Below are 22072 nucleotides of genomic sequence, written 5' to 3' on the forward strand. Positions count from 1 at the left end.
TACAAAAATAAATTAACCCTTTCAAGATGATAAAATTATATGAGCTAATTTCTAGAAAAAAAAACTATAGTCATTCGAGGAGAGATGGAACACGTTTTTTATATTTCAATATTACGGACACGTTTTTAAAGCGAAACACAAACAAATCTCACTGATTTGTCATTCTAAGACTCTAGATATAGGATATCAATATCAGAAAAGCCTAGATGAAAATAGTGACTTCGAAAAATTAGATTTAAAAAAAGTTGCATTTTGAGGCACTCAAAAAAAGTTCGGGTGAGATGGAACACCCCTAATTTTAGTAAAATATTAGGTGTGATTCCTTCTAATCACACCTATTTTTATTTTATTTTATTAATTTAGAATAAAATATAGATTTTTGATAAGATGCTATTTAATTGAATTTATTGGAGTTTATTTTTGGAGAAATCAAAATTTTTGTCCCTTTTTTGGACACTCAAAAATTCAATTTCTATTTTTTCATACAATCTTAAAGGTAGAAAACTGTAATTTGGGGGTGTCTTTAGAATTTTGAAGGGCATAAATAGACAAAATGAAGTGGAGATCGTGTGTAAGGTGTAGGCAGGAAACGAAGTGGTCCATCTCTCTCACTGTTCCAATCTCTCTTCGAATTACTTATATTTTTCCTATTGTGATTGTCTAAGAACATCGTTTTGGAACATAATCTGAAGCTTAAAATGTAATTTCTTCGAATAAAAAGCTATTCAGATCCATGGGAACGTTTCTGTACACTTTGTCTACATCCGTCAAAGTCGACGCAAAATGGAATAAAAACAGAATTTCCCTTAAAAACGATTCTTATGTGTATTTCGTTTTCCTAAAGGTCCTAATAAGATTTTTATTGATTTTTCTCTTTGTGTTCAAAAAATGATTTCTTTTGGGCTAATCCGTCAATTCAACTAAAATCCGGGCTACACTCTCCTTCACACTAAATAGAGCGTCTTATCAATCCCGGATGATAAGCATCTGTATATACAATATTTAATATTAGACTAGATGTATTGCCCCTCCTCCTGTTTACAATTTTCTTGATATTCTGGAGCCCCCTTAACCATTGCTGACTGGACCTTTCATACTGTATCCGCCACTGATTACCAAATTCACTGAACTTGTTTTAAAAGCAAAACCCTTTTGGTAATAGAAACTGCAGTAAGGGAGACTGGGGCAAAAAGTCACAAATTGAAAATTTGAAAATTCAATATCTTCCAAGATAAAAGAGATAGCGGCTTAAATTTTTTTCCGTAGATGGCTTCCATAGACCTTCTTCAAAGTCGTAAGTTTTTTAGAATTCGAACAAGGATTTCAGAAAATAAAAAATATTGAAATTTTTAACCCTATTTTTGAAATATTTTCCTTGCAGACGATATCAATTTTGACTTACTTATTTTCAAAAATTGATGCACTGGTAAATATTATCTAAGTGATTTGGACTCTTTGAATACGAAACATACGAAACCACTATCTATTATTTAGAATTTTACAAAGTTTCTTTTCTCCAGAAATCGTTTTATTAAAAATGACCCCTTGGGGTAAAAAGTAACAAAAGGTATGGAGCAAAAAGTAACAAAGACCGAAGCTATTTCTGATGTCTCACGGCGAGAAAAAAACGTCATTTCCATGTCTCGCCGCTTTTTGTTTGCATTGGTCAAACTATTAGCAGTCTCTTGTATGTTTTTTTCTAAAATAGCTTGAAAAGCACTTTTCTCGTTCAGATAGAGAAAACTGTGTTTTAAAAAGGTGTATAGAAGAATAAATTTTCTATGAAAATATGTCACCTAGCTATTTTTTTAAATTTACGAAAGCCCGTAATAAAGCAAATCAAAATATGATAATATCCCATACCTGGTACTATTTGCCCCAGCATTTTTGACAATGGTCACAAAATAGAGGAAAATGACTTTCACAAAGTTGTAGAGCAGTAAATTTGCTATAAGACTGCACTAATTAGAAAATTCTGGGGCGCTAGGTTAGCTTGTAAAAAAATAAAATATCCGTCTTGTGACTTTTTGCCCCAGTCTCTCCTACTCATTATAATATTTTTCATAAGTGTGAAAATTATTATTCATTGGTATTCTCAATCTAATTTAATATAATTGTCAGAAAGATTTCTTAAATTTTTGGGCTATTTTTGTTCCTATCGTCCATAGAGGTAAAAAATTCACCGAATCAAACTCGGTTAGATATAAGACGTTTCATTGATTTGTTTTTATTTGTTTCATTTATTTTTTGAATTTCAGTCAATGAAAACCGTCTAGTCGTTAATGGGTTTTATATTAATTTTTGCCAAAATTTGTCAAAATGATTCGAGATGCAGCGAACACCAAATGCTGAAGCTTAACAAAATATTGCTAACCGTTGTCGACATCAAGCTAAAAAAATGTTGTCTTTAAGACTTCTCTTGAAAGGGTTCACGTTTTTCAAAAATTTCATGAAACTTTTTACAATATTTGCAATATATTTATATTTTTAAATTACGGTTTTTTACGGTGATGCTCTAATAAAATTTATTATAAGAAATGCGAAAAAGGCTCAAATGGAGAAAACCATGCTAATTCATTTGTTGTTTTATTTCAGTCGAGAACAGTTCAACCAAAAATTGCACCAACGTTGGAAACCAATTCGTGAGGAATCCAAATTTTTCAATACCCACAACACTATTAGTCATACTGGGAATACTGAGTGTCAACTAATGACGCCCTTCCTGATCAAGAGTACCACAATTATGTGTTTCGTCACAGTAATTGCTATTAAAATTTATATACTAAATTCAAATGTGAAGTAACGCGATTTACACATGATTTATTTTGGAAATTATGATTAAATTTAGTTGTGATTCATGTTTTATTCGCCAAAGAGAGAAAAAATTAAAAAAAAAATTGTGAAAAAGACAGTCCACCCATATTTATTGCATCCATCCATCATCCAAAAAAAAAGAAAAAAATGAATTAGGCTTATATTATCTCTTAAAGAGTATTCATTATAACTTAATTATAATATGTAATTAAGCAATTAACGCAAATTGCATTGAGTGGAATTTAAACGAACATGCCCTCAATATGGTTCAGTTCTATCAAATAAATTCTATATATATGCACTACTAACCTATGCATATTTGTAGAATTCTATGCATCGAATGAACCATAAATTAAATGTTCAAAATGTACGATGTCCCCATGAGATTAGGCACTAAAGGAGGCGTAACTGTAGGGCGGATATCCTGAAGAAAATCCATTGCAGATGGCATTACATTGGCATAAGGGATGAAAATACTATCGGTCATAAATGTAGTGGCTTTATACATAAACAATATTTTATTATGTGATGTAAGAAATAATCAAATACTAACGATTGCAAAAGTCTCGGCTTGACTGAATTATTAATTTTATTATGTAAAACTAAAAAATATACCTTAGAGAGAATTACATTAAAGAGGAAGAAGTATAAATTGAAAAAAAATGAAAGAAGAAAAAGAAATTAATATAGGAGATAATAAAGAAAAGATGTTCAGATAAAAACATATCATTTAAGCTTACAATTTAGTAGGATGACTAACAAAGTACTATAAGATATGACCATTTGAGAAAAGTCTACAACATTCACTGTTCATTCAACTAATGAGGGTAATCGGCTTAAAAATTACATTTTTTTTTCAAATACTCTTAATTTTGGAAAAAAAAGGATAAAATGAATAAAATATAGTAAGACAAAGGGGCAGAACTTTGACCGAATATATCGGATAGTATAGTGTATAGTCCTAATTTTTGAATCTGAAAGTTTTTGAGATTGAACTACAAACTACAACTTGTAACTGCAACGAATTTTTTCAAGTTGTTGAAAATTCAGTTTTAAACTCCTTTTCCATTAATTTACATTTGTAAATCAATATTTAATAATGGTACATAAACTAGTGCAAAATGTTGATGTGTTGCTAAAAGCCAGTTTTTAAGAATGTCTGCTAGAGAGATAGGATTCAATCTCTAATGTCAAGTCAGCCCGGTGTCATACAAAAATACTTTATGACGTAAAGAAGAGACAAAAAAAAAGAGAAATAATTATCATGGAAAGCCAAAGAAAATAAACTTCCAACTTAAGTTTTTTCCTGTTGCTATAAATTTCTAAAACACTGTTTTTTCATCACAATAAAATCTTTTGCTTAAAAACTCTTTCTACTTGAAAAATCGTTATATAATTGAATTTCCCAGTCTTTGCTGCCTTATGTATTGTGAACCAAATAAAAAATGAAAACAATAGGTTTGACAAGTTTAGAATATAAAAATAAAAATAGATGACATTTTACGCTTTTTGAGGCGAAAGAGGAAATAAAAAAAGGTTTTTCAATAATGAAATTTTTACACCTACATATTTAATAAAAAAAAAGATGAAAAATAATTAGGAGAAATTTGTCTAAATATCGTTCTAGTCATAAAAAAAGGAATATGGAAATGCTTTTAATTTTAATAATGGTGTAAGTGTAAGTGGAATAGAACAAAAAAAAATGACATAAAAAGTAATGTCCTAATACAAATTTTCATATTGACATTGTTTCCTACAAAAAAAAAACCTTACTTGGTAAGAACAACGTATTTCTACTAATTTTTACGAAGAAACCCGCAATCATTAATTTTTTCATGGCATTTCTACCTTTCTTTTGTTTACCTACAAATAACGCACCATGATATAGGGAAGACGTTTTTCTTCTAATGTAAGAGAAATAGCGAAAAATGTGGAAAAAATACAAAAAAAAAGATCAGTATCGATAGTAAAAATCAATATTAATAGAGAATGAGTCAAAAAAATACTTGTTATTTGTGCATAAAAGCGGATTTACCTGCACGTACTGTTCCAATATGACACGATAATATGCGTTAAAGAGTAACTATAAAATGAGGTATTTAAATGAACGACCAACTAAATAAATTGATTAAAAATTTAAAAAAAAAGGTAAAATTACTAGTCATGTAGTAAATTTAGTGTTATGAAAATATATGTAAATAGTATATGGAGCAAAATAATATTAAGAAAATTGAAGGAAAATCTACAATAGTTTCCTAAATAGAAAAGAAAAAAAAGAAAGAATCTGTCTGAATGAGACGGTATTCATTATTTCTTGAAGTTTGTTCACATCCGATAACAAAAGAAATAAAATAGTTATGTAATGAATTTCAGACGTTTTGTGCTTAAAATACTAATTAAGCTTTGTAGTAGTGAATAATTCTAAAAAAGAAAAAAAGGAAAAATGAAAAGGATGACAGAGAACAGTTTGAAGTCGTTGATTGAACCAGTGAGAAGAAAAATGAATACAAATTTTAAAAAAAATGCAATCACTTAAAAATCGTCAAGTACTGTGATGTGAACATAGCTTCGATTTCTAATTTCATTCAAAAGAAGAAGGAAAAAAAATAGAAAAAAGAATTAATATGAAAAGTTGGAGTCAAAAGCCATCACAACTCAAAGACGTTTGCTGCAAAAATTCAGTCAGAAAACTACAAAACAATGGACTAATGTTTCAATAGGAGATGTTACTAAAGTGAATAAAAAAGGGGCTAATAAAGCATTAAACTTAATTTACAAGAACCTACAACATTAAAACTTTTACTACTAAATACATAAATAGATTACAATAATGGATATTGATATAAAAAAAGACAAAAAAAAAGAAATTTAGTATGAATCTCAAATTGACAAGAAAATTTAATAAATAAATTTATGTAAAATTACTCAAATGAAAGATATATACTACTCTCGGTAGTATATTGATAAAAAAAAAAATGAATGACTTTCTCAATTGCTCCTCAGAAAAAAAAAACCTTTTTACTATTGTTTTATAACTGACCTACACAAACAGACTCGAAACTCATGAAAATTCGTAGAAAAAAAAATATAAATGAAACGAAATGGATATTTATAGCGTTTAATGAACCCCTACGATGATGAAAAACAAGAAATGAAAATTTATACAGCAACTGATGAAAAGCTAATAAATCACGCTACATATCTCCATTGGTGCAAAACTATAATATTTAATATTTACTAATTATATACACACATTATATAGAACATATGAAAAAAAAATTAATAAGGATAATAATATTATTCGATTGTATAATAATGAAAAATGATAAAAAGGAAATATTGTGACACATATTTATTCAGTAACTGCAAAACAAACCTACAGAACATTCTGTGTTAGCACATCAAATCCGTTAGAATGGAATATTTATCTAATAAAGAAACGAAGAAAAATTGAAAAACTACAGATTTGTGCAGGAAATGGCTTTTTAGATTCACCTAATTTAAAATTACAATAAATAAACAATTAAAAGTACAGTAAATCTAAAATATGTATATCAAGGTTGAAACATATTTGCATAGAATATAGCATAGTCAGAAAAGTTCGTTCCACACAGAAAAAAATATTTTGTAAAAATATTCGTAAATGTTTGTGAAATCCTATGAGGGAGTTACACTGGTAAAAATAAAAGGGTCAAATTGACCCTTTTCAAAAGGATGGATCGTATTTGACCCTTTGAAAGGTTCACTTTTGTATCTCTTGAAATTTACTATGCACATTTATAACGAGTAATCATGTTTTATTGTAAACTTATTACTGATATCATATTTCTCTCATCTGAGCGAATACCAAAGATCACTTTTTCATTGTTTTTTTATTCGTTTATTCTGGAATTAAATAGATGTCAAAACCGTGACCCTTTCGAAGGGTACCTGGTGACCCTTTCAAAGAGTCAAATATGATCCATCCTTTGGAAAAGGGTCAATTTGACCCTTTTATTTTTACCAGTGTACGAAATGCTCGTGAATCGTATAACCCACAAACAAGTTCGTAAAAGTTTGTATTTTTCACAAACATTGTTTGTAACATGATCATTTGACGAACATTTTTTGTACTTTTACAAACATTTGTTTGTAAATGTTCGTAAATACACAAAAAATGTTCGTAAAATTTTGTCATTTGTTCGTAAATGTTCGTAAAATACTCGACAGGAAAACAAACATTTGCAAACAAATGACAAAATTTTACGAACATTTTTTGTGTGTTTAGGAACATTTACGAACAAGTGTTTGTAAAGTACAAAAAATTTTCCTCAAATGGTCATGTTAGAAGCAATGTTTGTGAAAAAAGTACAAACTTTTATGAACTTGTTTGTGGGTTGTACGATTCACGAGCATTTCGTAACTCCCTTATAGGAATTCACAAACATTTACGAACATTTTTACAAAATATTTTTTTCTGTGCATGCATTCGCATGTGAAAGTTGCTGTTACATTTAAAATTTCTATGAAAGCGTCGACTTTCATCTTGTCTGCATTGATCTATGTTTTTCCTTGGCTATATTCTATGTTAATGTGTAAACATAACGAAGATTATGATTATACATACATCAATTTACTTAATTTGACACAAATGTGCAAACAATTTAAAGCTCATTTTTTTCTGAAAAATCCTTAACGTTTTATGATTATAAAAACCAAATTTCGAAAATATCTATCAAGAACGCTATTATTTGACTTATACCGAAACATAGAACATGGAACGGAATTATAGTAAATTTTAATCGAAAGCATGAAAATAGAACTTTTTTTTGATTAACCCATTTGTTACCATTGCATTATACATCATACGCGGATTGAGTGATTTTAGATAATTTATTACTGGGCAATTGATATTCGAATTTCTGTCGGGAGTGGATTTTTAATTACTTTAGTCCTTCAATTACTTGGAAAAAATAGCCGAACAGAGATGGGAATACATTTTGTTGTTCTCTTCTCGAAGTCATACAAAACATTTGCTCAAAAAATATATTAAGGTTTATGGTCCGAATGATGCCACTGCACTATTTGATGCCACTTTGAATAAAAGGGTATTTTTTCAATATTAGGGTAAGTGTACCAAATTTCGGCCACCTCATTTGTTTCTCAAAATTCCATGAATTTTTTGTTTTTGCGAATTCTACAGAATATACAATGCAAAATAATAGAAAAAAATATCCATTCTACGATCGGGATGATGTGAAAAATACTTTGGAAGAATTCCGGAAGAGCACGGAACTATGAAAACCAAGGTGGCCGGAATAAGCCACCAAAGCTATGTCTACATTTTTATTCATTTAAAAATGCATTAAGTATGATTTTAAAGAAAATAAATACGATAAACTTTCTACAAGATTCCAAGTAACATTCCTTAAAACAAGTGATAAAAAAAATCAATTTGTATCGAAAATATTACACTTCAAGCTTAAGACTTTGGTGCTTGCAAGCAACTATGCCGAAATTTGGCACACTTACCCTATGATATTTTTGAATTATGATATATATACAATAGTAATTTTTGGATATATTTTATAATTAGAAAATATTGTAATATTGAAAAATTACCCTTTTATTCAAGGTGGCATCAAATGGGGTAGTGGCATCATAAATTGTAACCGCATAAAATATCTTAGCAGTTCTATCGAATTCACTGATTGGTTATAGTTTTATAAGCTTTCAAGCTTTAGCCAACCATACATGATGCAACTGAAATATTTTATGGGATTTAATAGTAAATTATGGATAATGTTGAATGATGTCGCATATTATTTGCAGAATCTCTCTGACTGAGAGAGAAGAAGTTACAGAGCAATTATTCAGTGAGTACTTTTTTAATAGTTGTTGGAGTTTTCCGATATTGCTATATAAAGTGCTAAAAACGACGTAAAATATTTTATAATTTCTAAAACCTTTGAGATTTACATTTGAAAATCTTCAAAAGTTAAGGTACTTAAAGAATTAGTCACATGGAATTAAAAATTCAATTCCACAAAATGTTTCAGTCTAATTACATTCTCTGGTTGGCTGAAAGTTATAAGCATTAGGGGTAAAAGCTTTTCGAAAAACTATAAACACATTGGAAATAAATATTTTATGGGGTTAAATATTTTAATAGAAGTGAACACTACTAAGGGCTAGGATTTTGAAAGCTTACCAACTCTATTCATTCAGATAAAGAGATAAGGCTAAAATATTTCGTTTCATAAAATATTTATAGTGTCATCGTGTTTCCTAATTGACTAAACCACTAAAGCTTAAAAGCATTTGAAACTTTTAAATTTTCGTCAACGTGGAAAAAGTGAAGTAACTAAAATATTTAATGGGATTATTATTTTTTTACGTAGAGATAATGCTTTATTTTTATAAATATTGTAATTTTTTTGTGGAATATTTTCTGAAAGCATTACGGAGCTTTTTTGACATAGACGGACATAGAGTTTGATATTTTAGTCAAATGATCGTGTTCCTGATAAGATTTTCACGATGTTTTATCATTAACATTTCTATAATTTAGATTTTAATAAATTAATTCTCAACTGGAAATAGTTCATATTTCAATGAATTCTGATGCTAAATTCAATACAGAATTTACAATTTTGGCCTCGAGAAAAAATCTTTTTTTTTTAATTGAAATTCATTATTACACTCAATGTAGCCCTAATAATTTTAAATTAAAAAAAATAATTCTATTTATAACACTCTCATACGAAGTCCTTTAGGGGGAAGTGGGGCACTTTTGAAAGTGGGGCACCTTTGAAATTGGGATTTTTCTGCTATTTTTAAGTGGAATTAAGCCATATCATAATGTAATTGAGCTTCTCAATCTGTTTGTGCAGCTAAATTATATCACGAAAAGGCTCAATTTTATTAAAAAAAAATAGGTGAAAAATCCCGATTTCAAAGATGACCCACTTCCCCCTATACAATTTCTTGTGCAAATCTGTAAATTTAGGAAGCAGTGTGGTGTGAAATTATTTATTACGGAATTAGATATGAATTTTTGAAGATCTTTACGTCATAATAAACACAATGTGGGAATAAATCAATAAGGCTTAACACATCACACCACAATAAAATATCTATATATTTCCTTTGATTTGATATCTCAATCTATACAAGTTCCATTTTTCTATCTACTACTTTTCCTCTCATCACCTTTTTCACATTGTCCATAAATTATGTTGTAACTCAAGATAAATTTCTTGCTGTCACGGCAAATAACACCACAGTTCATATACAGCGAATTAGTATTTACTATATACATGGAAACTATCAATAGGATATTTTCTTTCATTATTTTCTCTCCCCAAAAAAAAATGATACTGCATTTGACAACTAAAAAACGTACTCTAATAATATTAGAAAAAACCTTATTGAAGGCATAATTTGAGGCGGATAGAGGTCATATTACAAGGAGAAGTATTTTTAAATTTATAAGCTAATTAAGGGACACTTAAAATTGTAGTAGTTGCGCGCTCATATCACGTATTATCTCACATAAATTATGTGCTTTTGATGAAAAAAGTAATATTGCATTACCTATTTGTCACTGTTGTCGAGCCTAGTTGATTGAATTAAAAATTAAATAATTTCTATTATTAGTTTTTATAAAGCTTCGTGATAATTCGAAGGATTGAGGGAGGATTTCTTGAGAGAAAAAGTGAATTTAATTTATATTGATTTCTTTATTTTAAACTTTCAATATTTATTTTAAAGCATTAAAGTTTAAGACTTAAAAAAATAGATTTCTAAATCTTAAAAATTTCTCAACAGCAAAAAAAGTCACTTTTTCTCAAAAGAAGTGGTATATTGTTGGGAATATTTGGCCAAATGTAATGTGTAATTTATCAGATATTTCCTTTATAGGCATTTATAATAATTTCTCTACAAAGAAAATCACTGATTAAATCAAATGTCTCCACATCTTTTAAACTGAATGAGATATTTTGAGTCACATATGCATGATGCAAAAGCTTTATGAAAAAACATTGTTCATGCATTTCTTTTCTACATAAATTGTTGGAAGAAAAAGCATTATATAAATTTATGTAGCCATAGTAGTTGTACATAGTGTCAAAACTAAATGAACATTTATTTTATTTAGTCAACGTACAATTGTTTCTCTCTCAAAGGATAAAAAAATGATATAATAAGAAATGATTAGCTCAATATATTAATTGTGATAACCATTATTAAAAAAAAAATGCACTAAACGGATTTATCGAGAATAAACTTTGAGGCTAGAAAAAAAATGGAAAGACAATGTGAGGCAACTGAGAAATGAAATAAACACACAACTGATAAAGAAATCTTATATCTAATATAGACAAAAAAAAGGAGTAATATAATTATGAGGAGATAACTAGTGGAAAAAAAATAGAGAAACAATAATCGTCACAATATAATTGTTACATGTTGTTAACCACATCTCAAGAAATAACAAGACATTATAAGGATTATTGAAGAAAATTCCTAACACTGAATAATTAATGTTTGAAATGGACAAATGAATATTTCTATTATAAGTTGAATAAAGAAAAAAAAAAGAAAAATTATCCATGAAGAAGCTTCATTTGTGCAGTTATGTAATTTATAAATTATTATTATTGCTATAATATTTGACAAAAAAAAAGAATTATATTAATTAATGTGATTGTTATCCCTCCTTCCATTCCAGAATACGATGAATTTTTAAGTAGATAAAAAAGGAAAGAAAAAAAATCATTACAAAAAAGTAGTTGGGCCTAAGAAAATGCTAAAAAATAATTACAATAATTGCAACACAATTACATTACAATGACCCATTACCTATAATTACTTACAAAATAAATAAAACATTCTGAAAACAAAATACTCTTGTCTTTTTCTAATTCACCTTTTATGCCAAAAATGCATTAAAAAAAAGAACTCTTTTCTACTTCATTTTTTTCACAACCTCTCCTCTCTCTTTTTAAACTCTCGTGCATAACACCACACATTTAGAAGACCACACTTAGGTGACATAGAAAATATTGAGAGAAAATTTGCTAAAAAAAAAGATCACTAATTTTTACATGAAGATGATAAACTAAATATTTGCTAAAGGATACCTTTGAAAATGATAATGAAAAGTGAAATATTGAATTAGTAAAATTTACTAAAAAAAAAAAAGAAATGCTATATATTAAAATTTCCTAAACAAGTAATGTAATATCTGAAATATGTAAAATGCTTTGTTAAATGTAAATGTTGTGTATAGATAATATAAGAATACACACAATTTAAATGAAAATTCTCTCAAAAAAACGTCTCTTTGCTATATTACTAGCACCTAGCCTCGCACCTAGCACGTGTTCACGACTGTTATTTTTTTCAAAAATTTGAATATGAATTTTTTAGTACAGCAGGCAGCGCTATCGTGGCCATTCCGCAAAATTGTATTGTTTTGACGTTTCTGTAAACGAAAAATTTTTACCTTTTGCATTTTCCTAGAAAATTTCTAATTTTCTTAGATTTCACTCAAGATTTCTTGGAATATAACTGAAAAATAGTTTTTTTTACGACTTTGAGAATTTAAAATCAGTGTTTTGTTTTGAATCACTAGAAATATTGTGCAGGTTTTCCTTGTGAAAAGGAAAGTGTGCTTGCTTGGATTTTGTCAACAAATTCCCAAAAGCCATGGATATTGGTGAATTGTTGGCTTATAAGCCGGAACAGACACCTAAACGTAAAAGTGATGATGATCCAGAAACAGATGAACAAGAGCCACCAACTCCGGAGCGCCCATCGAAACTGAGGAAATCATCCTACGACATCCCTGACACACCTACCCGGGATTCGAAACCGCAGGAAGAGGAGGAATCCTTGTCATTTCGATCGCCAGGACAGGCTGAAATTGAGAAACTCAACATTATGCGATACGTAGAGAATGAGGCAGCCGATGTGGATATCCTGAATGAGGCTGGCTTGCGGAAACTCGTCCTAATATTCGAAAAGCGAGTTCTTAGGAATCAGGAGATGAGAATCAAGTTTCCTGAGAACCCAGAAAAATTTATGGAGACGGAATTGGAACTGCACGAAGTTCTGCAGCAACTCCATGCCATAGCCACTGTTCCTGATCTCTATCCTCTCTTCGTGGACTTGCACGCTGTTCCAAGCTTGCTGGAGCTGCTGGCGCATCCCAATACAGATATTAGTGTGACTGTGTGTGATTTACTGCAGGAGCTGACGGATGTGGATATCCTTCATGAGAGTATCGAAGGAGCTGAGGTTCTGATTGAAGCGCTGAGGAAGCAGCAAGTCTGTGCACTTCTGGTGCAGAATCTCGATCGTATGGACGAGACGGAGAAGGAAGAAGCCAAAGGAGTTCATGACACACTGGCTGTTTTTGAGAATCTAATGGAGATCAAGTCGGAAGTTTGTGTAGAAGCTGCCAATCAGGGACTTATGCAGTGGATTCTCAAACGTCTAAAGGCCAAACTTCCCTTTGACGCCAATAAACTCTACTGCAGCGAAATTATGTCAATTCTCATCCAGGAGAGCAAGGAGAATCGGCTGCTGCTGGGAACACTGGACGGTATTGATGTTCTACTGCAGCAATTGGCCATCTACAAACGCCACGATCCGGCCACAGTGGAGGAGAGGGAGTTTATGGAAAATCTGTTCAACAGCATGTGCTCAGCTCTAATGGCAGCAGAGAATAGAGAGAAATTCCTCAAGGGTGAGGGCCTACAGCTCATGAATTTGATGTTACGCGAAAAGAAACTCTCGCGCAATGGGAGTCTCAAAGTTTTGGACTATGCAATGTCTGGACCGGACGGAAGGGACAACTGCAATAAGTTTGTGGAGATTTTGGGACTGCGGACAATTTTTCCGCTCTTCATGAAGACACCTAAGAGGAATAAAAAAAGACTTCTTGGAACAGATGAATATGAAGGTAAGAATTCTTTACAATTTTAGACGTATATGGTTTGTCTCGAAATTTTACATCTTACGATTGGGCTCAAACTTTCCGAAAGTACTTCTTTAAACTTCTCGTTTAAAAAAAAAAATTGACAATCTCAAAGCCAAAGCAAGCTATCTTAATAGGACTCTTTGAAGAAATAGCGAGTAAAAAAATTTTAGTTCAATGCAATTGTCAACATACTTGATCACACAATTTATTTTATTAAATGTGAGAAATACTTTGTATATTTTTTTTTAATTTAAAATTTACTTAGCTAGAGCTTAATTGAAGTTTTTATCCGTTTCGGCTGACGGGGACACTTAAGCTCAATGTGAATCTTTATACTCCAAAATTTAACTCAAAATCGAATTTTCACGCATTTTGAACAACGAGTTGCAAGAATCCCGTGTTACATAATATTTCTGCGTCGCCTGGAAAGAATTCTAGCTACCATAAAATTTTTATTAAAAATCTGAAATATGATTTCCGTTGTTACAGTCACGTGTCAATATTTTTTCTATAAGGTAAAGTACCCTTACTCGACCGGGTTCCTCTATTCGACCGGTGGGTCAATTTTTTAATATTTGATGTTGAATTTAATCTATTTCTATGAATTTGTCACTGATTCGTATTATTTAAAGAATAATTGACCTATTAATGTTAGATCATATACAAAATATTATAGCAAATATAATTAAATTGAATAAATAAATCTACCGGTCGAATAGAGGAACCGGTCGAATAAAGGGTACTTTACCTTATGCATATAAAGTTTTTGAATGGTACCAATTTCAAATTTATGTCAAGCCTTAATAAAAGACGCTTTATTTGATCCTCTATAAATACAATTCTTTCAACCGATCCATAGGCCTTCAATAAAATAAAAAAAAACGGTGCTGGTCAAAATCGCGAAGAGACAAAATCCAGAAAAAAAGTCCAGAAAAGCCAAAATACTGAAAGCCAAAACCTGAACGCCAAAATCCCGAATGGGCCAAAATCCAGAAAAGAAAAATCTCGAATAGCCAAAATCCCGAACGCTAAAATCCCGAAAGTCAAAACCCGAAAATCAAAATCCCGAAAATTAAAATCGAGAAGAGAAAATACAGAAGAAGTCCAGAAAAGCCAAAATCCTGAAAGCCAAAACTTGAAAGTCAAAATCCCGAATGGGCCAAAATCTAGAAAAGAAAAATCTTCAATAGCCATAATTCCGAACGCCAAAATTCTGAAAGTCAAAATTCTGAAAAGCCAAAAACCAAAAAGTCACAATATCCCAAAAAGCTAAAATACCCATGGTAAGGAACCGACCGACGTAACAATTTATTAACAACAACAATCCGGGGATCGTCGGGTGGGAAAATAAAAAACTTTTCTCACAGAGCTTTCGGTGCCCTACGCACCTTCTTCAGTGGTCGAAAATATCAGGTTTCTGGGGCTTTGTATTTCTTGGAGGCCAAAGGCAAGTCTTCATTTGGTACATGGGTTCATGGGTACAAGAAAAGAGAGGCTCCAAAGAAAAGAAGAGTGACTAGCGAAAGAAAGGATTTTATTTAATTTTCTTTAACTTGTATAGTGAATTATTGTAAAAAGTAGAATATTACTGTAGAATTATTCGTGAATCGTGTGAATCGTTAGAATCAATGTACCCAATGAAGACTTTGGCCCCCAAGAAAGACAAAGCCCCAGAAGAATCCTGAAATTTTCAACCACTGGAAAAGGTGCGTAGGGCACCGAAAGCTCTGGGAAGAAAAGTTTCTTTATTCTGGGCTGAACTTTCCCACCCGACGATCACCGAATTGTTGTTGTTGCTAACACACCGAACGCCAAAATTTCGAATGGTCAAAATCCTGAAAGGATCGAAGTTATACAGAGGCATTGTCTTTGGACGAAATGGGCAAAACAATGACAGAGAATAATGTGTGGAACAATTTCCCCAGAAATTTTTTTTTGCTTCCAACAAGCGTGGGAGCAGTCGTGGGAGTAGCTATGATACGGGCTTCACCTAAGGCTTAGCCATCTGGCTTAACTCCTCTAATTCCTTATCAGGCACGATTTTTTAGGTAATTGTTGTTTAGAATTGGATATTAGGGGAAACTGGGGCAAAAAGTCACAAATGGAAAATTTCAAAATTCAATATCTTCCAAGGTAAAAAAGATAGCAACTTAAAAATTTTTCCACAGATAGCCTCCGTTGACCTTCTTCAATGTCGTGAATTTCTTAGAATTCGAACAAGAAATTTAGAAAATAAAAAATATTGAAATTTTTAGCCCTATTTTTGAAATATTTTCCTTGCAGACGATATCAATTATTACCTACTTATTTTCAAAAATTGATGCACCGGTGAATATTTCCTAAATGATTTGGATTCTTTGAATACGAAGATGCTATCAATTTTAGAATTTTACAAAGATTTTTATCTCCAGAAAATCCTTTTATTAAAAATGACTTCTTGGGGTAAAAAGTAACAAAACGTATGGAGCAAAAAGTAAGAAAAACCGAAGCAATTTCTGATGTCTCACGGCGAAAAGAAACGTTATTACCATGTCTCGCTGCTTGTTGTTTGCATTGGTCAAACGATTTGCAGTCTTTTGTGTGTTTTTTTTTCTAAAATTAGCTTAAAAAGAGCTTTTCTTGTTCAGATAGAGAAAACGCTGTTTTACAAAGGTGTAAATGAATAAATTTCCTTTGAAAATATGTTATCTAGGTATTTTTTTTTAATTTACAGAAGCCTGTTATAAAGCAAATCAAACTGTGATAATATCCCATGCCTTGTACTATTTGCCCCAGCATTTTTGAAAATGGTCACAAAATTATCTTTTAGAAAACAGCTCGATAAATGTATTTCCTTACAAAATAGTGGAAAATGACTTTCACAAAATTGTAGAGTGGTAAATTTTCTATAAAACTGCGCTAATTAGGACTTTCTGGGGCGATCGAGTAGCTTGTAAAAAAATAAAATATCCTTTTTGTGACTTTTTGCCCCAGTCTCCCCTAAGGACAAATGATCCATTAGATTTTGAAAAATCATTAAAATTGTTTGTTATTTAGATTTTTGAGACCTTCGGGAACTGGGCTAAGCCTTCAGTCTCAAGCTGGTATGACACTTTTAAGACTTCGGGATTTTGACTTTTCAGGATTTTTGGCTTATAGAGATTTTGCATTTTGAGATTTTGACCTTCGGGATTTTGAATTCCGCGATTTTGGTGCTCGGAATTTTGACTTTTGGGACTTTGACCGGAACGCAAAATTAATTCTTAAGGACTTTTTGTAAAATTGCAACTCCAAAATGCTTTTTATTATTTTTAAATTTTAAGAATCTCTCGTTTAAACAAAAGTTTTTTTTAGACTTAATTACAGAGGGTCCAAAAATTAACATACATGAAAATGGTTTTTGATATTCCAGAAAAGACCTTTTCGGATGGTCCTCTCTGGTCCTTCTGATAATGCAAAGAAGTATCTGCTTAACTTATGTTATTTCTCAAATCTACAATAAAAATTGTTATATTCAAAATCGGACAATCTAAGGGCAACTTCTTAAGACAAGCACCTTGACCGCCAGGGATTTCCGCGTAGAACATATCGCTTCTCCTAACGTCTAAATTTTTATAAGGTTTATAATAAATTGTGTCTATATCCATTTTCTCCATTAATACACTCAGTCCCGGCATTATGCACTTCGAGATTATGCACCTGACGAGATTATGCACATACAATTATGCAAGTTTGCCTACTTTTGGGAGTCAAGTTATGAAATCATTTTTTTAAATACGCCTGAATGCATATACTGTTTGTGCCGCGGGAAATTTGAAGACGCTATGCTTATTTTTCAGCATAAAACTTTAATTTCTTTTATTAAGGTAAAAATTTTAAATATTCTAACAATTTATTGAAGAATTCTGGCCAAAGAGTACTGTTTGTTGATGAATTTCTTTTAAACAGTTGAATCTTTTTGTTCTGACTACTTTTACTCCGCGCAAAATTCGTTCTACGACCGATTCATTCAAAAGAAATCGCCTGTGGGTATGCAAATTTTCTCGATGCATAAAGCCATTTCGCGCGTTTTTTTCGGTCTTGAAAATGTGCATAATCCCGGGACGGAGTGTATTTCCTCCTTGAATAAGACTTAATAATAATAATAATTCATGAGGAATGAGATTCCCAGTCTCATGTCCCGTGGAATCGACTGCACTGAAGCTCACTGGATGCAATTCGAACACTTCATCGCTAGAAAAATTCCTGGTGACCTAAATGGGATTCGAACCCAGTATACTTGCATCACAGAGCGAGTGCTCTGCTCATTGAGTGCTCACTGCTCACCTTGGCTAAAAAAAAATCGCAATTGGCCCACCTTAAGAATCCCATCTACCATAAGCTGACCAAGCTTTGTATTCATTTATACTGAATAATCTAAATTTCCCAGAACACGTCTGCTCGATCATTGCCAGCATGCTGAGGAATTGCAAGAGTGGCCAGAGACAGCGACTTCTGGCTAAGTTTACAGAAAATGACTTTGAGAAAGTTGAGCGTCTGATGGAATTCCATATGAAGTATTTGGCCAAAGTGGAAGCAATTGATGAGAAACTTGAGGAGAATCCTGATGAAGTTGAAGATCCAGATGCAAACTATCTCACTCGGCTTTCAGGAGGACTCTTTACTCTTCAGCTCGTGGATTACATCATTCTGGAAATCTGTGCAACCAACGAGGTAGTCAAACAGCGAGTCCTGAAAATTCTCAATATGCGAGGGCAAGAGATGAAAACCATCAGGTCGGTCATGAGAGAATATGCGGGAAATTTGGGGGATGCTGGAGATAAGGAATGGCGTGATCAAGAAGAAGCGCATATAATTCAACTTGTCGACAGATTTTAATAAAAGTTTTTCAATGGAGGTAACATTTTTTTTTATTTGAAATTATAAGTCTCTTTTGGACGCTTCCGAATGAAACCATTGTAGAAATCTAGTGCAGACATTGCCCGTTTCCCCTCAATTCCCACGGAAAGGATGTTCATATAGGTGTCCTGTGAACATTTTACAATTAAGCACCTTTCGAGTTTGTGAAAAATAAAAGATCCGGGAGGTTTTTCTCTCAGGGCGGTTAACTGACTACTTGAACTCAGTTCCCGGACAGAGATGGCTAGTAATTTGAGAGAGAATTCTTGCCAAGTCGTCACGAGATGCTTGAAGGAATAGTAAGCTCGGTAGATATTGAAGATCTCATTGGCTTTACAATGTTCCCATCTCACAGCTTCTGGCTTTTTGTTCACTTTTGGTGCATATAAAACTCCTTCAGAGGATTGGGGTTTGGCATTAGCTAAGGAATCCTCGAGATTCTCTAAGCATTCAAGCAGAAGTGATCCTCCAATTTGAGCCAAATCATCATGAATCTGAGGCATCAAAGAATCTGGTTCTATAGGGATCCTTCTTTGGGCTAAAATCTCGCCGATATCGAAGTGTTTGGGCTTGATTCTCATGATACTCACTCCAGTCTCGGTATCACCCTTCATGATGGCATGGATTATGGGAGCAGCTCCTCGGTAGCGAGGCAACAAACTTCCATGAACATTGATCATTCCGCTGAAAAGTATCACAGTCAATATTAGGGGTAACAACGAAAGATATTCCAAATTCCTCACAGTGGGAAGTTCTCGATGAGGGATGAACTCAAGAGATGTCCAAAAGACACCACAATTCCAACGTTAAACTGCCCTCTAATGTCATTCTCATTCACTGGCCATGAGAATACTTTCAGATTCTCCCTTTCTGCGTACTTCTTCACGGGATTTGCCTGAACTTTGGTATGTGTCACCACACAGAGTTTCTCCACAAAAGACTCCTGCTTGCTATTCAGAAAATCCATATTATTCTTCAGGATTAATAAACCCAGATAAAAAGACATACAAATTTTTATTGAGCAATTCCAAACTTGCCAAGGAAAATTTATCGTTCCCGAAGAATAACACACTTAATCGTTTGCGGTGAAATGTAGACAAATGTCGAGACAATTTAAAAATCATTTCAATATCCTTTTCAGTAAATCTGATACATTTCTATTTTGATAAAATTTAATTTGTAAACAAACCCACCAAACACCTTAAGAAAAAAAATTGAGGTTAGATCGAAGAAGCAGGGCTGGCAATTTCGCACAAAAAATTTTTAGTACATGAAAACATGGCGTCAATGTTGAGTCGTAGTGTAGTGCTTGCTGAAGGTTTTCTTCGAAAATCCGGACCTAGAGTACGTAAAAATAATTAAAAATAGTATAATAAAAATCTGTAGTGATTTATTGATTAGGTAAAAGTATTGGTTTGTTTGAAAATCACATATTTTAAGGAAAATTTTAAGTTTTTCTCATGCTGTTCAATGACTAAAATTGACGTAACCGAGTGAAGAAAAAAATCTCGCTAGAACTTTGTTATCTCAGAGAGATTGTGATTTAGTTTTATGCCACAGATAAAAAATAAAAAAATATTTTTTTTATAATATTTGTGCTCATTTAAGAGTTCAGAGGGAAAAATTATATTGAAGACGTATGACATTTTTTATACAAACAGAAGAAAAAGTGCAACCATAGATTGAAGAAAATTATTCTTTAATTTTCATAAGAATATTTTTATTATTTATTATGATGTACCAAGCTTTTTGTCATTTTGTACATTTTTCAGTTTACAAATTTTTATTCAGATTACAATATGTATGAGAAATATGTCCATTCAGACGCTTCAAACATTTGCACCGGGCGGGACTCGAACTCACAACTGTGACAATCGAGCCGGGGGCCACACCGCCCAAGAACCGAACGCTCTTACCAATTGTACTACAGACCCTCCTTTCACAAGAATATTTAGCAATGTTGTTTTCTGTTTTGGAATAATATTAGTATAATTCGTAATGCCCAACGCACAATAACTTTTGTTTAGTAAACATGTTTTTGACATTTCAATGAGAGTGAGTAAGATCTAGATCTAGTCATCTCGCTCATTCTCATGCGAAATGTTGAAAACATGTTTACAAACAAAAGTTATTGTGCGCTGGTCATAAAAGGCGAATAAATTGAAAATATGCCTATTTAAATATTTGCAATATTCCGCTTACTAAGAAAATTATTTTAGAAATGAAAGAAAAAATGTTAAAATATTTAAAGATGCTTTTTTTGGTTTTACATTATAAATAAGTTTCAATGAGGTAATTTAGAATTGGAAATACATTAGAATTAGATTCTCTTACAAGAAGCAGGTGAAGGCTAAAAGGCTTCACACACACTGGCTTCGAACATTTCATATTAAGGGCGTACCCGGGATTTCAGTTAGAAATCCCCTGAAATTATACATATTATAAAGAAATTAAAAATAGAGAATATTTGCCTATTTTTATTTATTTACGCTTGAAAAAAATAAACGTAATGCTATGAGGGGCAACACCCTTGCCATGCCCCCCCGCTAGGCCTTTAATTTTTCGAATTTTATAATTTCATTTTTGAATTGGCACAATACAAACGTACAGAAAAAAGTCAAATTTAAGCAGTGACTACATTTATAACTTTAAAAGCAGTAGAAAGTAGAATTTTCATGCAAGTGTCAGACTTTGTCGATCAATTAAAAAAAAATTAAGCCCATTTTTGGAAAGATTGCATTTTTTACTGACTTACACTTAATATTTTAATCAAACTTTATTTTTTCTTGACCAAATTTAATTTTTTATTTCTTGTTTTTGCTTTTTTAATTTTTGCTTCTAGGGGGGGGGCAGCTGCCGCCCTCTGCCCCTAGCTGGGTACGCCCATGTTTCATAATTTTCCCATATTCCTTTAATGAATCTAAGCTATTTATGGCAATTATGGCAATATATTTATTTTAATATCTTTTCTTAAGTCACACATTTCTGAAAAAATAGTTCAGATCCATTGAATCAATATGGAAAAATATCTGGTGTACGAAGCCAGGGTGTGTAAGAAACCTGAAAGCCATCCCCTACAAGTTTTACACTCAAGAGAGCTAAGATTAAGATTAAGATTTGTCTATGGGTCGGTTATATTCCTTGCGGAACCGCTGCACCCAGGCCACTTATTTGGGCCCATTATGCACTCCCCATTCTCCTGTTCTATCTTAACCCCAAAGACGAGTAAACCTGCTCCATATCACAGTGCTCTGTGTGCGTTCTGATACACACAGTACCGCTTTTACATCACGTTAAACCAACCTTGGTTTGTGGATCTGGGCAGTGAATGAGTATTTGTATTCGACTGAACTCTGCATGTCGAAACTTATTTCCTATACCAACCTTTCTTTTTAGGCGGTTCATTGTCAA

The 22072-nt window shown here is 32.0% G+C and overlaps 3 protein-coding genes across 4 annotated transcripts in view; 2 read left to right on the forward strand and 1 right to left on the reverse strand.

Annotated features, from left to right (window-relative positions):
* Positions 1-12121, forward strand: part of LOC129808048 (acetylcholinesterase-like) — a 42706-nt gene extending 30585 nt beyond the window's left edge. For both annotated transcript variants that reach the window (XM_055857716.1, XM_055857725.1), the window contains one exon: positions 2596-12121. In XM_055857716.1, coding sequence (XP_055713691.1) covers positions 2596-2711 — 116 coding nt within the window. In that variant the 3' untranslated portion in view covers positions 2712-12121. The remainder of the gene's footprint in view (positions 1-2595) is intronic.
* A 105-nt stretch (positions 12122-12226) lies between these two features.
* On the forward strand, positions 12227-18663 carry LOC129808118 (beta-catenin-like protein 1). Its single transcript, XM_055857868.1, has 2 exons — positions 12227-13765; positions 18192-18663. The coding sequence occupies exons 1-2, from the start codon at positions 12508-12510 to the stop codon at positions 18638-18640; spliced, it is 1707 nt and encodes a 568-aa protein (XP_055713843.1). The 5' UTR covers positions 12227-12507; the 3' UTR covers positions 18641-18663.
* On the reverse strand, positions 18655-19883 carry LOC129808519 (methionyl-tRNA formyltransferase, mitochondrial). The gene is made up of 3 exons (XM_055858298.1): positions 19670-19883; positions 19405-19611; positions 18655-19345 (listed from the first exon to the last, which is right to left on the reverse strand). The coding sequence occupies exons 1-3, from the start codon at positions 19783-19785 to the stop codon at positions 18673-18675; spliced, it is 996 nt and encodes a 331-aa protein (XP_055714273.1). The 5' UTR covers positions 19786-19883; the 3' UTR covers positions 18655-18672.
* Positions 19884-22072: the final 2189 nt, after the last annotated feature.

This window comes from Phlebotomus papatasi, chromosome 1 (genome assembly GCF_024763615.1).
Source record: "Phlebotomus papatasi isolate M1 chromosome 1, Ppap_2.1, whole genome shotgun sequence".
Taxonomy (NCBI): Eukaryota; Metazoa; Arthropoda; class Insecta; order Diptera; family Psychodidae; genus Phlebotomus; species Phlebotomus papatasi.